Source organism: Protopterus annectens, chromosome 10.part0, assembly GCF_019279795.1.
Source record: "Protopterus annectens isolate FY-2018-M chromosome 10.part0, PAN1.0, whole genome shotgun sequence".
Lineage (NCBI taxonomy): Eukaryota > Metazoa > Chordata > Ceratodontiformes > Protopteridae > Protopterus > Protopterus annectens.
In genome coordinates, this window is record NC_056744.1 from 1,012,021,867 (window position 1) to 1,012,037,337 (window position 15,471).

Genomic DNA, 15,471 nt, shown 5'->3' on the forward strand with positions numbered 1-15,471 from the left:
GATTTGGATTTATGGTGGGTTTTGCTACAGGGTAAGATCTACTACAGGTAAGTGTGTGGACAGGGAATGATGTATGGTGCTTTGCTAGAAGGTGTGTGTGTGTGTGTCTGTGAAAATACCCCAGGTGCAATATACTGGTGGTTAGACTCATGGTGGTGCAGTAGGGAATACCTCAGGCTTGAACCCTGTACCTTGTATGCAGGTGTTAAAGAGGTGAATTCCCTACCCACCACCATTTGTAAAAAAAAATTGCAGATTTTTGCCTCATATTTGATCTGATCTGTTCCTCATAATATCTGTGGTTTGTAAATGTTGCAATGCTTGATATTTGATGGTGCAGTGGTAGCACTGTTGCCTCACAGCTGCAGGTTCTCGGGTTTGATTCTTGGCTGGGGTGCCGTCTTTGTGGGGTCTGTATCTTCACCCTGTGTTTGTGTGGGTTTGCTTTTGTGTCCTCCCATGTTACAAAGACATGTCTGCATTATTTCTTCCTGGGCCTCTGCTGAAAATTGTTTTTTTGTTCCAAGTCAGACTGTCCTGATTAACAAATGTTAAATAAAATTGACAGGTATTTGAATTTCAGACTTCAGGTTTCTGAATGTTTCATTCCTTACCTATTTGATGGTGCAGTGGCAGTATTGTTGCCTCACAGCTATAGGTTTTCTGGTTTGATTCTTGGCTGGGGTGCCTTCTGTGTGGAGTCTGCATCTTATCCCTGTGTTTGTGTGGATTTGCTCTGGTGCCCTGCCATTTTACAAAGACATGTGCCTACAGTATTTCTCCCTGGGCCTCTGCTTAAAATTGTTTTTGTTCTGTCAGAAGTAAAATTGAAAGGCATTTGAATTTCAGACTTCATATTCTTCAGAAAATACATAGTAAAACAACTTTTTATTCTAGCAATAAATATATAGTATCACAACCTTTTATAATAGCAATTTTCTAAGTTTATAAGTAATGACTATTTGAAATGTGTCCTTATTTTTGAGACTGTATTACCCTGTTATTGGCTTCGTCCAGGTTTTTTGTGCTAAGGTTGACAGCTATGGCAAGAACTGAATTCACTGAATATGTTTGAGGGCTGTATTCCCTCATTACTGGGTTTGTCCAGGTGTTTTGTGCTAAGAGGTTGACAGCTATGGTGAGAACTGAATTCATTAAATGATAGCCATTTAAGTTTCAGTCTTCCTCTCTTTCACAAAGCAGCTGATTTGGTGTAGTGGTATGTTGCTCTGACTGTTTTGCACAGGGACCTTGGCAGTAAAATGTATGGTGGTAACACAGCATTTTTCTTTCACAAAGCAGGTGATTTGGCATAGTGGTATGTTGTTCTGATTCTTTTGCACAGGGACCTTGGCAATAAAATGTATGGTGGTAACACAGCATTTTATTCTAGCAGCTTTCCAAGATTATACAAGCAATGTTTAATGTGTCCCTGGTTTTTGCCCTTTTGACCCACCCCAATAAATTTGGCTTTTTCCAGATTTATTGTGCTGCGAAGTTGAGATGCAGTTGAGTATTGAGTAGATTTTATAAGGAGCTGAGAGCTGCAGGGGAAGAGAAGTTTAGTGCTGATTATGCTAAGTCAGCTTGCATTGCTAATAGCACAACAGGTTGTGTACTTGATTTTGATGCAGAAGGTTGTTGGTTCTACTCCCATAAGGGGTGAATGCTGCCGTACTGAAAGTTAAAATACTAACTATGAGCCTGTTATCAGTTTGCCATCCATTTGCTATTGCAATATTACTAGCTTATTTTTAATGTAATTTAGGCAATTTATTCCTCAGGGGCATCAGACACTATTTTTCGATGAAACCGTGAAATATAAAGGTGATTGCTAGCAGCAACCTCTTCATTACAGATTTATTTAATGTGGAATTATTTAGATGACTTTTTTACTACTTCAGAGATTGTGCATATTTACTGATAATGGTGGACTGTAGAATTGTGCATATTTACTGATAATAGTGGACTGTAGAAGTTTGAGTAGACTTTTATGATGGAAATGTTCTGAATTGGGCAGTTTTGTCATTGGTGCATGCGTTTTGTTTCATTGTTTACTGGAAAAATGTTCAAAGCAATAGGAAGGTGTATCAAAGAGCACATGTATGTTTCATATGCAAGGGGCCTATGATTTGAAAATAGCCCAGAATTAATCTTTATCTGCCACGGGTAAAATGTATTTTCTTTGAATGTGGGTTTCAATGTTGTTTAAATGAATGTGAGTTTCAATGGCAGAGAAGTTTTAATGTCAAGTTTGCTTAGCAGATGTCTTAGTGTTTGTGCTGCAAAATGCAAAATAAAACTTTCAAATGAAGTTCAAATCATCATAGTAGTAAATCAGTTTGCACGTTAGTGTTTATGGTAAATGGAGTGAAATAGCCAAGTAATGGATCATTGGAATGGCTGCAGGGGGAGGCTCCATTTGACCATGGTTTTGTGAGGGGGAAGGGCGGCAAACTTAAAGACAGCCCCAGCTGAACTATACCTCCCAACTGTCCAGATTTTCAAAGAATGAATAGATTTTTTGCTTCTTATTTTTGGTTTGTTCCTCATAAAATTTGTGGTTTTCTGGCAAATCATTTAGGAATTAAGTCACTAAATAATGACACACTGAGTTTCAGACTTCATAACCTTCAAAAAAATGCCTGCTAAAGTAAGACCTGTTTTATCAACTGTCTCAGTTTATACAAGACCGATTTTTAGTACTGTTTATATGTTCCCCCAATATGTTTGGCCTTGTCCAGATTTATTGCATTAACAGGTTGAGAGGTACATGCAGATAAATTGCTTTATAGAATTAGGCATAGCCAAACCTCTCAACTGTCCCTGATTTTGGCTCAAAATGTTACTCTTCCCCTAATGATCCCTCCACAAAATAGCAATTTTGGAAGAAAACATGGAGGGTTTATAATTAAGAAATAACTGTAATAATCAGTTAGATTACTTTTATTTCAGAAATGCATGTAGATTATTTTATTTTGTCAGCTGCTCAAGTTAGCAGTACTAATATTGAAGTATCCCTTCTTTGACAGGTTCACAGCTGTATTGTGTTGCTTTTTTATATTTTTACATCACATTTTGGTCTATTTTTCATAAAATTGTGTTTTTTTTGGCAAATTAGTGACAAATCATTAAAGACTGAAGTTAGAAAATAATGACAGACATTTGATTTTCAGATTTCATACCATTCAGAAAATTCAAACTAATGCAAGACCTCTATTATCTTTCTAAGTTTATAACAGCAATATTTTAAAAATTGTCCTTAGTTTTGGGCCTTTGTCCCATTTCTTTGTATGGCTTTGTCCAGATTTCTTGCTCTGAGGTTGAGAGGTATGACAAATGTGTCAGGGCCATCACAAGTCAGCCAGAGACATTTCAAACTGACATACTTGTTGCACCCCACTCCCCCATGTAGTGACTCTGGATGTGTCGAAGCAAGGCAAGGAGTAGTTATGCCGTGTAAATGTGCAGAGTATCCCACCCCCATCCAAGGTAGACACAAGTACTAGAGTGGCTTTTCATCTGTCCTTGATTTTTACAGAATGGACTGGTTTCTGTCATATTTTTTGTACTGTTGATTTATGCTTATTACTCAAAGTGCCTGTTGCTCTGTGTTTAAGTAGCAATACTTTAATGACCATTAGGTAAGCTTGGCTGAGATTGCAAGATGCAAGTAAGCTTTAATAAGCATACTGTTAAAGAATTGCCAACATTGAAAGCCTTTCTGTTGCCATGTAGAGAATACTTAACTAGATAATGTATAAGCCTTGGGTATTGAAATGCATATGCCAGTATTTGTAATAAAGGACAGGATTACATTATTTTAAGAGTCTCATTACACTTGGAGACTTCCAGTCATCTCTGCAGGCTTTACCCATAAACAGAATGCCAATCGTGTGGTCCATAACCTGTACAGTAATCCTTTTAGTGTGGTCCATAACCTGTACAGTAATCCTTTTAAGCAATGTATCTTGAGCTTATTTCTTGTTTGCTTTTCATTTTTCACTTTGATCATGTTTGCCCCATGAAACAAGTAGATATCAGGAGCAGGTCTTTTTTTGGATAAGGAACATTTTTACAAGTGGGGGCATCAGAGATTTCTACTTTCAGCATGTTACTTGGTACTTTAATAAAGCTGAATATAAATTTTAATAAGAACTGCAGTGCAACAAGTGGTTTGAGTTGAGTGCTGCTTGTTTTTCTTATACTTGATTTTGACTGGCATTCCATTAATGTATTTAAAAAAAGTAATTTATTTTTTCATGCCTCACAACCTTTTTTGTTTCCATCTAGATATTAAGCTGTCATGCAGCCAGTGCATTGAAATATTTTTATACTTCTACACTTCATTTTGTCTTGATTGGACTCTCATAATGATGATTTGGCACCCAGGGCAGTATATTTAGTTTTTGCGGTTTTGAGCATAGCTCCTCCCCTTTCTAGTTGGCCGCACCCCTTCCCATTGACCCCACCCATTCAGCTGTCTCCTGTAGCCCCCCTTTGATTTGAAGTCACCAGCCGCCACTGATAAAAAGTATCATGTTGTCTGCACAAAGATAAGGGCATATCACAATAAATTATCAGTCACATTGTAGACTATTTCAGCTTAAAACAGATTATGTCAACTGCCTTTTATAAAAAAAGTAATGATGATGATTGTTTACGATCGACATACACAGTTACCACAGAAAGAAGAAATAAGGAAGTATACATAAAGACTAAGCAACCCCCACCAACATAAACTGAGATCCATTAGATTCACAAGTTATATTTATGAAATGTTTATCAAATGGAAAGAGTTAATTTGAGAGAAGTTATTTGTTTTAAACTGATAAAAAGTAAATATTTATTCTTCTGCATATTATAGTGTTTTATACATAAGCATACTGTGCTATTAATGATGACAATTAAAAGATCAAAAGATCCTCACATAAAACTCCTTGACACCATTATAGATGACCAGCTTAAATTTGACCACTATATTCACCATTGCATCAAGAAGACCCACCAAAAATTAGGATGATCGTATCATAACAAAAAATGTCTTAGTCCTGAATCTAAACTAACCCTAGTGAGAGCCTTCCTTCTACCAGGCCTTCTCTATGCTGTTCCCGTTCTTACAAACCTTCAATCTACCTTAATCTCTCAGCTACAGCAAACTATAACAAAATCACCAAATTTGACACTAACCAACCTTATAGATCTCACCACTGCATTTCATTAAAACAACTCCATTGGCCAGAATTCTCCCATCAACTACTTTTAGCACAACTACAAATCACCCACTCCATCCTCTACAAACCTATTGCCTGCCCCTCCCTCTCGTCATTAGTTTCATACTACAACCCTTCCAGACCTCTCAGAAGCTTTGACCAGCAACTGCTTGCTTAATTGTAAGCCCAACAAAAACATAGGTAAATTTCTCTACAACTACAGTCTGTCCCTAGACCGGAATAAACTTCCGTCTCACATTAGACACACCTCAACCACTAATCAATTCGAAAAGAAACTAAAGTTATTTCTCCTTAATTCATGGATCTGTCCATGTCAGGAACCTACCTAAAAGCCTTCCATGTTTTCCCAACCTTACATCTCATTGTTGGTTCAGGTCTTTCTCTTCCTACCCAACCACCCTCACAGTTTTCTTTTCCCTTAATCTCCCTTCTCACATATTTCATCTTTACTTAATAATGTCACCTGTTACCTTCTCCTGATCCTACATACAGTGTAACTTGTAGTTTCATGTTTCTACACTATACTAGTACTAAAATTCTTAGTGTGTTTACTCCTACACCTATTTTCTATCCTCAGATTACCGAGACTCAAACATTCATTTGTACTGTACACAGTGTAAGGTGTTTCCTAGATGTAATTTGATGCTGTACTCAGTGGTGTTTCTCCCTGTAAATTGTAAACCCTTAAAACTGTATTTAATATATAAATTCATGCTTGTTTTTTTTGTTTTTTGTTTTTCTTTTCACTACAACTACTATGTATTGACTCATATTATATGTTTCTATTGTAATTTTTTTGAATTTATGTATGTAACTACCTTGGAGCTTTTCTCCTTGGGTCTCCGCTGAAAATGGACTTCTGTCTTAGCTGGACTAACTCGGTTAAGAAATGTCAAATAAATAAATAACTTTTGTTAGCAAACTGAGAACACGCATACTTCTGTGTCGAAAGAAAACATGTTTTTTATTAAAAACAAGGTATGAAATGTAGGGAAGCTATAAGAGCTACAAGGTGAAAAATGGGCACAAAATAATGATGCAATATCTCATACAGTTTCATTTTCAAAAGCTTAGTTTGAACACAAGGAAAAAGAGGAATACCGTGTTCAGCAAAGCCTTACTGTTCCTTCATACCTGAGTTTATAAATCAGAATAACTATAGTACTATTACATTAGCTAGGACAAAGTGAACAGGGCATTAAAAAAACTATTAAGCACCTTCATACTTTCTTGTAAGGGCAGCACAGTAGTGCAGCAGATAGCATTGTTACCTCACAGCAAGAGGTTCTTAGTTTGATTCTCTGCGGGGGTGCCTTCTGTACAGACTCTGCATATCCTCATTGTGTTGCAGATGGTTTCTTCCAGGTGCTCCAGTTTCTTCCCACATTCTAAAGTCATGCAGGAGGTGGATTAGACACTCTAAATTAGCCATAGATGTGATTGTGCATGTGAATATATAGTGTGAAGAACTACCATGGCAGGGCTAGCCACCTGGCAGTGTGAACCTTAGCTACAGATGACTGTCACAGTTGAAGTGACACCCCAACCCCATGTGCAAAAATGACAAAAAAGGATTATGGATGGAGAACTTCTTGTGGCCAGTAAAACACAACTCTGAATTCAACAAAGTCACTTGCTTATCCTTGTATCCTTCCTTCCTGTGACGGTTATAGTTATGAAAGATTTCAGCAACTAGACAAAGACATGACAAAATTTAAGAAACTTAGAGGAGGTTAAAAAAATTAAATACTTCTGGCATACCTGTTAAATGGTTTGTAATCATAACCATACAGTAGCTGTTGATTCTGAATCTGGTCTAATGATTCACATGGGACTAATCTATTACATGTTTCTGTACATTCAATCAGTAAAATCCAGCCTTCCTCCAGGTCACAGCCAAGTTTATATTTTTTTAGTTGTTCCTGTAAATACCAAAAAAAAAAATCAGAATCAGTTCTAGAGATCAAGACATAGATAAGCAGTATTCAAAGGGCAGATCCACACTTGTGGACTCTGAAAATTGATTCTGCAGCTTGCTAAAAATGATACTTGCATACCTCTTAGCTTCTTTGCTCAAGAATTCTACACAAAGCCAAAAATAATTGGGGGCAAAAGCCCAGAATCAGACATTTAGTAAATATTACTGTAATTAACATAAAACCTAACGTAAAAGAACAACAGTTGCAGCAACATTCCTTTTCAGAACAGTAAGAATAAAACAATGAAATCTGCCATCAGTGACTGACTGTAATCTCCAGTGGTTTACAATAAAATTAACAATTTATATAAGAAACAGGGCAAAAATATGATGTAAAATCAGGAATGTTCTGCAAAACAGGAAAAGTTGAGAGGTGTGGGTGCTTGTAATAATAATACTGTCATACGATCTGTAATAGCCTAATTCTATGATGGCATGAATGTTACTGAGACAGCCAATCTTTTGCTTTGAAACTGAAGGAAAATGCTTGAACTCATCCAGAAAATTTGCAACATAATTCAACAGTTTATTGAATACATTACTTTTCAATAAAATCAGCAACTGTGCATGCAAAGGTGATATTTACCTTGAAGTTTAATGGCCTGGCAGTGTAAAAGTAGACATGTTTAGGTATTTTAAAGGTGAGTGCCATGGACCCTGCTTTGGAAAAAACATGTTTGTTTCTTGGGAATTTAATACTTAGTGTGAAGATCGGTGAAGGCTGCCAGCCTAGCCAGATAGAATTTTGTAGATAATTCTGTCATTTGTAAATATTAATGTAAGCCACAGGCTTGTTCTCTAAATGTGAAAAGACTGCATTGGATATTGAACTGCAAAAATGTAACAACAGTGCACTCTGCTGTAACAAAGCTGATAAGTCAATTCTTTGATGTCAAAATTTGAAGCCGATACGTCTAGAGGGAGGCATCCTGCCTATTGTTTTAAGACCAGAGTTAATGGCTAGAATTTGCATGTATAAATGTCCTTTATTGCTCTGGTTTCTGACCCGATGTAAAGAATGTAAATGTAGTTTCTGTTAGTTTGGGATTTTAGAGATACAACTGTGGAAAACAGAAGAAAGTGGAGCAGCAGTAGCAGTGGCAAATCTGTCCAAGCTAAAGAGATATCTGAGTAATCTGTGGAGAAGCTCAGCTATTAGATTTAGATTTATTGATTTATTTATTTGTCATTTGTTAACAGGGTTAGTCCAACTGAGCCAGTGACTCATTTTCAGCAGGGACCCGAGGAGAAAAGCTCCAGACAGTTATTACAAAGTTACATAAAGAAAAATATCTGATAATGAAGTTGTATTCAAACAATATAATAATGTGCTTTACTTGAGAACATTAGAAATTTACAAAAGTCCTGAGAATGAAGTTTACATAAACATTACAATAATGTGCATAACATGCAGTACAAAGGTTAGAAATATTTTTTATCAACAAAAAGAGAAAGAGATGCCAGTGAGATAAGACACTTACAATAGGTGGGTGTTAAAAGTATGAGAGGTAGTAAGGTGGGAAGGTGGGATTTATGTGGGATCATTGCAATGATGAGTGTTGACATTTAGGAGAAAAATTTTAAGTTTGCATTTAAAGAGATTTATGTCAGAAATTATTTGGATGTTAAGGGAGAGTTTGTTCCATGCATGGGAAATCCTTTATTTGTAAAGAAGTTTACCAATGTTTTTGTTTGTTCAGAAGGAGCTGGTCAAAGCTGTGGAGAGATCTGGCAGGGGTATAATGTGATATTAGTGAAAACAGAACAGGACAGGAAAGGGGTTTTAAGATTATACTCTGAGTTATTTGCAGCTGAGAGTGAAGCAGATGATGGGGGAAGTCAAGCCACTGGAGTTGTTTTAGTGCATGGCAGTGATGAGATTTGTAGGGCTGGTTGCTAGCAATTCTTGCAACACTATAGTATGATTGACAGAGTTTAATCAAAAGGGTAGACTGCAGATGTGAAAAGATGGAGGAAGCATAAAGTAGACATAGAAGGAGGAAGACCTGAGCTAGTTTCTGCCTAGAGTCAATGGCTAGGTATTTTTTATGTTTGTAGAGTAGACCAAGTTTTTGATTGGTCTTTTTAATACAGTGCTGAATATGGGTATTGAATTTTAATTGGTCATTGATAATAACACCAAGAAATTTAGTATGTTGGTCAGGTTGTATGATGGTATTGTCAAGAGAAGAAATGGTGAAGGCTGATTTGAGGTTAGAGGGGTTTTTGGAAAAAGAGTTGTAGCTTTTTGTGGGGGGTTAGAATTAGTTGGTTGTCGGTTAGCCATTTTTCTATAGATAGGAAACTATGCTGAACAGTAGAGAGGAGGTTAGAGAAACTGTCAGAACAGGTAATAAGGGTAGAGTCGTCCGCATATTGTATCAGGAAGGATGCTGTACAGGAAGTATGCAGCTGGTTTGTGAAAATATTAGAGCGTAAAGGGCCAAGAATTAAGCCTTGAGGCACCCCAGTTTGGATTGGTAAGAAAGGGGAGCAGGTAGACAGCCATCTTACTGATTGTTGTATATTAGTGAGATAGCTAGTGAACCATTTAATAGTAGAGGGAGATAAGTTGAGTTGTGATAGTTTACCGAGAAGTTTGGAGTGTGATACCATACCAGATCCTTTAGAAAGATCAAGAAAGAGGCAAGAAACCAGTAAATGTTTGTCCATGGCTTTGGCAACGGTTTGAATAAAGGGCAGTAGGGCAGTAGATGCACTATTATGGGGTCTGAAGCCATGTTGCATAGGGGTTAGGAGGTTATTATCTAGATGGTACTTAATAAGCTTTCTGTGAATGGATATTTCCTGGGGTTTAGATAGACGAGAGAGGATAGCAATATGTCTGTAGTTGGATGGTTTATTGCTGTTGCCTGCCTTGTGTAATGGAGTGATAAAGAATGATTTCCATGTATCTGAGATGGTGGATTCTTAAATAGATCTATTGATCAAGATAGAGATAGAGTAGGCTGTTGAGTGAGTGGCTAGTTTAAGAAGGGGGGGTTGTCAGAAGAGGGGGAACATGGCTTCAGCTTAAGCAGATTTGATGTAAGATGTCAGGATAGGGTCAAGGGTGAAAGAGGGAGTATTGGTGAAATGTGGGGTGGGGTGTGTGTGTGTTTATTGTTCTGACCATAGTGGGTGAGTTTGTGAATAGAGTCAATGAAGTATGAATTTAGAAGAGTGGCAGTTTCAATGGAGGGTTTGTTGGGTTAGGGGTTGGGGGTAGGAGGGTTGTCTGAGTGTAGGAACTTATTAATAGAGTGCCAGAATTTTTGGGGGTTAGACTTATGGGTGAGTTGGGCATTGGAGGAGAAATATTTCTTATCTGTATTGATGTGTTTTTTAGCCAGATTACATAGTTGTCTATGGTTTGGAGAAGAGAAGGTAATTTAGTTTTATTCCCTTGTTTCCAGGTGCCGTCTCTTTTTTTTCATAAGACTGAATGTATCTTTTGAGAGCCAGGGGGTGTGGGTTGTTTTGATTCTTACTTTTATGACAGGTGCTAGGGAGTCAAGGATGGAGAGAAAAGTGAGACTGAAATGAAGGACAGCATCATTTAGAGGATGTGTTTCAGAAATTACCAATCTATAGAGTTTAGCATGTGATTAAAGGTCTCACTGCTAAAAGCAGAGAGATTGTGTCAGTCTTTATAGAGATGGTGTTTAGGTATCGGAACAGCGTGCCTAAGAACTCAGATAATAAGGTTGTCGCTAAGGGAGACTGGTAGGGTAGTAGGGTTGTGATATAGGTTAGGGTTAGTTGTTAGGATCCAGTCAAGGCTGGAGCTACTATTATTATTTTTATTAAATCTAGTACATGTAATAAGTGGCTGATGAAAGCCATGTAGGGTGATGGTGAGAGATGGACTGGTTGTAGATAGCTTTTGCCAGTCTATGTTAAAGGAGAACTGCACCCACAGACTCAAAAAACATGTTTATTTTATCATGCTTTGATGTTTCCAATATTTTAACACAACTCTGGGACTCTTTACAAGTTTTTAAATATTTGTATATGTAATTTCAGAGTCTGGCCCCATGAGGTCTAGCATCTTGAAGAGATTTCAAAATTTTCTAATCCTTTTGCCCTCCCACTTTCCGCTATTTGTAACACATTACATCACGCAGGCTTTCTTCGTTTAGAAGCTATTGTGACTGCATTCAGTTTACATTGCAGACCCCAGTGTCTTTAAGTCAGTCAGTTTGGGCGAACATGTCCCGCTGTTCAATGACTACTGAAAAGGCAAACAGAGATGAAGCCACACAACAGAATTCTTAAGAGCTTTTTACTACTTCTACTTTTAGGACGTTAATTTTCATTCTTTTGTGCTGCCTCACTTGTTGTTCAGCTCATCTCCCCTCCCCCTTCACACTTCACTTCCCTAGCTGTCAAGTTGCTAAAGGTAATTTGATCTCTTGTTTCTTTGACTGTTCATTCTTGGTAGTTCTATTCACTGGGGTGTCCATTTTCACTGAAGTACTCATGTTTGAACTAGTGTGTAAACTGAACATTACAGCAGCTAAATTACTAATTTCCCATGCATGTGAAAGGCAAAGCTCATTTCTCGCACTGTATGGAATGAGTATGGAAATATGTACCTCACCAGAAGAAGAAATGCATTACTAAATCCCTTTTCTGACTCTAGTTTGATTTGAAGTCTGCCTGTATTACACAGCTGTTTTGAAACGGTCTTCATGAATTCCCAGTCTTACAACTTACATTGGCAGCGTAACATCTCTCATATGCCCAAACTTCTCTGTCCACAGACATGCAGCTATTCATTCATGCTTTGTCTTTCACCTCAATTCAGATACTTCCAATTTTCAACTATTCTCTCAATGTCAGATACACAGCTCCTGCACCTTATAGGTGGTCCACATGCAGTCTCCATAGTTTGCAGTCATCTGCAGCTTTAGCCAAAGACCTTCTGTGTTAGCCTATACTTCAGAAAAGTAGATACCAAACCGGAGAAATCCCAGGACTGAACCCTGTAGTACTCCACTTGTCACTGGTTTGAAGTCAGATTTGGAGTCTGCAACTTTTACAGTGTGGGTCCTGTCAGTGAGCCAGTTGGCAACCCATCTTGTGATGTAGGGATTTATACTTAGTTTAGTTAGTTTAGCTATAATTCCAGAATGGGGGATGGTGTCGAAAGCCTTGGTGAGGTCAAGATAGGCTGTGTGAAACACCTTGCCCACATCTACGGCTTTGGTGACTGCCTCAAAGAAGTCGATTAGGTTCAGGAGGCATGATCTGCCTTTCACAAACCAGAACTGGGTGGGGTCCAGAGTTTGAAGGTTACCAATGTCTTTCTTTATAAGCTCCATGATGATACATTCCATGGCCTTACAGACCATGCTCGTCAGGCTAATAGGGCAATAGGGAATCAGTGGTGCCTCCCCCTTTGTGTAGTGGGATAAATGTTACTGTGTGCTATTCAGTGGGCACAAAGCCTGACGTCAGGCTATGATTGAACATGGTGCTTAGGTGGGGAGCCAGTTTGTTCTGAAGTTCATGCAAAATGCAGCCTGGGAAGTTGTTCGGTCACATGCATGCTGTGTTTTTGGCTTTAGAGAGTGCAACTTTTACCTGCATAGTTGTGATTACAGGGACTCTGCATTCTTCCTATATAGATATGGGCCCATTACGAGGTGGGCGGGGGATAAGGTTAGCACTGAACCTATCTGCCATGATGTTGGCAATATCAGTTGGTTCTATAATTTTCATGCCGTTGTGCTGTATCTCAGAGCAGATCTGGGTGTTGCCATTCAGTCTTGGTTGGAGAGAGCTTTAACCCCAGTTTGGCTAGATAAGTGCATCTCTCACAAGTTGTAGTGTTGGGTGTCGGAAGGAGAGGGTTGTCTGTGTACATGAGGCAATTGCCACATTGCCCCAAGATGCCCAGATTTATCAGATAGACAGGAGAGAACACTGGCAGATGACCCTTCGACATGACTGAATAAAAACTATTCTCCTCTAGACAAGTGAGGAAAGTGAGTACAAGAGCTTTTTTTCTCTAAGTAAGTGAGGAAACTACAACAACCGTTTTCCTCCAGGTAATGAGGAAGGTTGAGTGCTGTAGTAATTTGGAGCTTATTTAGTGCTGACAACAAGTTCTGAACAAGTGCTGAGCACGAATAAGCAAATTCAAGTGCTAAAACTAATAATCTGTATCTGAACTTGACTACTTACAGGAAAGAAACAAGTGCAAATGCTGACTTTTAAATCAGAAAGTTGAGAGAGACGAAAAAATTGCTCAAATGTCCAATAACTACCATTTATGGGCCAGAACCACTACTTATGGGGCAGATAGTGGGAGTGGTAAGCACTAGGTAACCTGATGAGCTAGTAGGCTTCCCTCCAACACAGAAAGGCTTGGGGGCCTCAGGAGCTTACAAACAGTCCTGGATACAGCAAATCTGTATCTGGACTAGACTAGTTACAGGAAAGGCAGGTAACACGCATAATTTTTCTTTTTGTTACAGTTAAGCAGAACACAGGGTGATTCTTGCAAAGTTTTTTTTTTTTGTAAAGGAAAGGGAGGGAGGAGAAGCAGAAGATACTTTAGGTTAGGAACTAGAAGCAATAACTAGTAAAAATAAGCAAAAAAAAAAAAAAAAAAAAAAAGATACTTATTGTTATACATATCAGATCAGAGCTGTAGTCAATGCACCCCCTCCACTCGGCTCAGTGTGTATGCTTGCCTCTTGTAGTATTCAAATGCGTTTTAAAAGGAGATGAAGATATGAGAAATCCATAAAACTTATAATTGTAATGAAAAGTAATGTATTGCTTTTCCTATTTTTGGATGGAACTAATTGCAGTTAAGCCTCACAATGATTTGGAGATAGGCAGAAAATGGCCTATCTAGTAGGCTGCCACTGTTGAGTGGAGTGGAGAACCCAGCACTACACATGGGTTGAGATGAACTCATGGGGGGGTAGGGTATGCCATCCCAGCAGGTTGAACAAGAGAATGGGGGGAGGTCATGAGTTCAGGTACATGCACAAGTTTTGAGATTAGATGTTTTAAATTTGACCATATAGGGCATAGTCATTGTCAATATCCACTAAGGCAGGGGAGAGAAAAAAAGTCCTCAAAGCATCAACAAGACCACCACTATAGCACGGTTGCTCAGAGAAAACAGCTGTACCTATGACAAACGTCTGTTCCCTATTGTGGTACAAGAGAAGGAAGCCATTGCCAAAAGGGACAGATTCCAACAACCATTGTCAAGCATGCAGCAGTCAGGCAGGAGTGAACCTTGCCTGGGCAGCCCACTCCATGCCTAGGTAGCACACCTTTTCGTGCACCGTCCACCAGAATCTGAATTGTGAAGGGTGAGAAGATATCATACAGGTGGCTATGTCTGAGGCCTGCTGGTCACCTAATAGGGAATGAGTTTGATAGTACAGTTTGTAGTGTGCATGGTGTTACAGCCAGACATGGAGAAAAATCTGTGGGAAAGACAATAGGGGGGAAAACCTGACCAGAGTCTACACATTCATGTAGAGCTGGTGATGTAGCCAGTAGCAGTGACGTGGGACCTAAGCCACAGCAAGGGAAAGATACTGGGATTCTCTTGGAAGGCAATACTTTTAGTGGAGAGGTAATTGATAGCAATCAGATATCACTGGCAGATGCAAAGGGTAGCTATGGATAATGCTGGTCCTCTGAGTACCTCAAGTTTCCCCAGAGTTGCTGCTCTGGTAATCAGGTTTCTTTAGGCAAGGTCGAATACAGTCTAATCAAGACTTCCTTTACTTTTGTCTTCTACGTCTGTCATTCATTCAATCATTCATTCATTAGTTAACAATGAATGTTAGACAATTACTGCAGCCAGGTGTTACCTTTCTTAAAGACTCAAGCAACTATACTAGAACATTCCTGTTGTAACTGTTCTGAAAATTGCAGCTGTACAACAAATATTTTCCCTTTATGAAAAAAAAAAATGCACACAGAGCCAAACTTCCCACAATACACACACACGCACACACACACACACACACACACACACACACACACACACACACACACACACACACACACACACACACACACACACACACACACAGTGAGCCAAGCTTCCCCCCAGCGTGCGCACACACACTGAGCCAAGCTTCCCCCAGCACGCGCACACACACTGTGAGCCAAGCTTCCCCCCAGTGCGCACACACACAGTGAGCCAATCTTCCTCCAACACACACACACACACACACACACACACACACACACACACACACACACACACACACACAC

The 15,471-nt window shown here is 38.8% G+C and overlaps 1 protein-coding gene across 1 annotated transcript in view; it reads right to left on the bottom strand.

The window, feature by feature from the left end:
* The window catches only part of LOC122813454 (E3 ubiquitin-protein ligase HECTD3-like), a 699,643-nt gene that overhangs the window by 620,638 nt on the left and 63,534 nt on the right, over positions 1-15,471 (bottom strand). Inside the window, exon 2 of the mRNA XM_044085769.1 lies at positions 6,996-7,156. Within this exon, the coding sequence (XP_043941704.1) occupies positions 6,996-7,156 (161 nt within the window). The remainder of the gene's footprint in view (positions 1-6,995; positions 7,157-15,471) is intronic.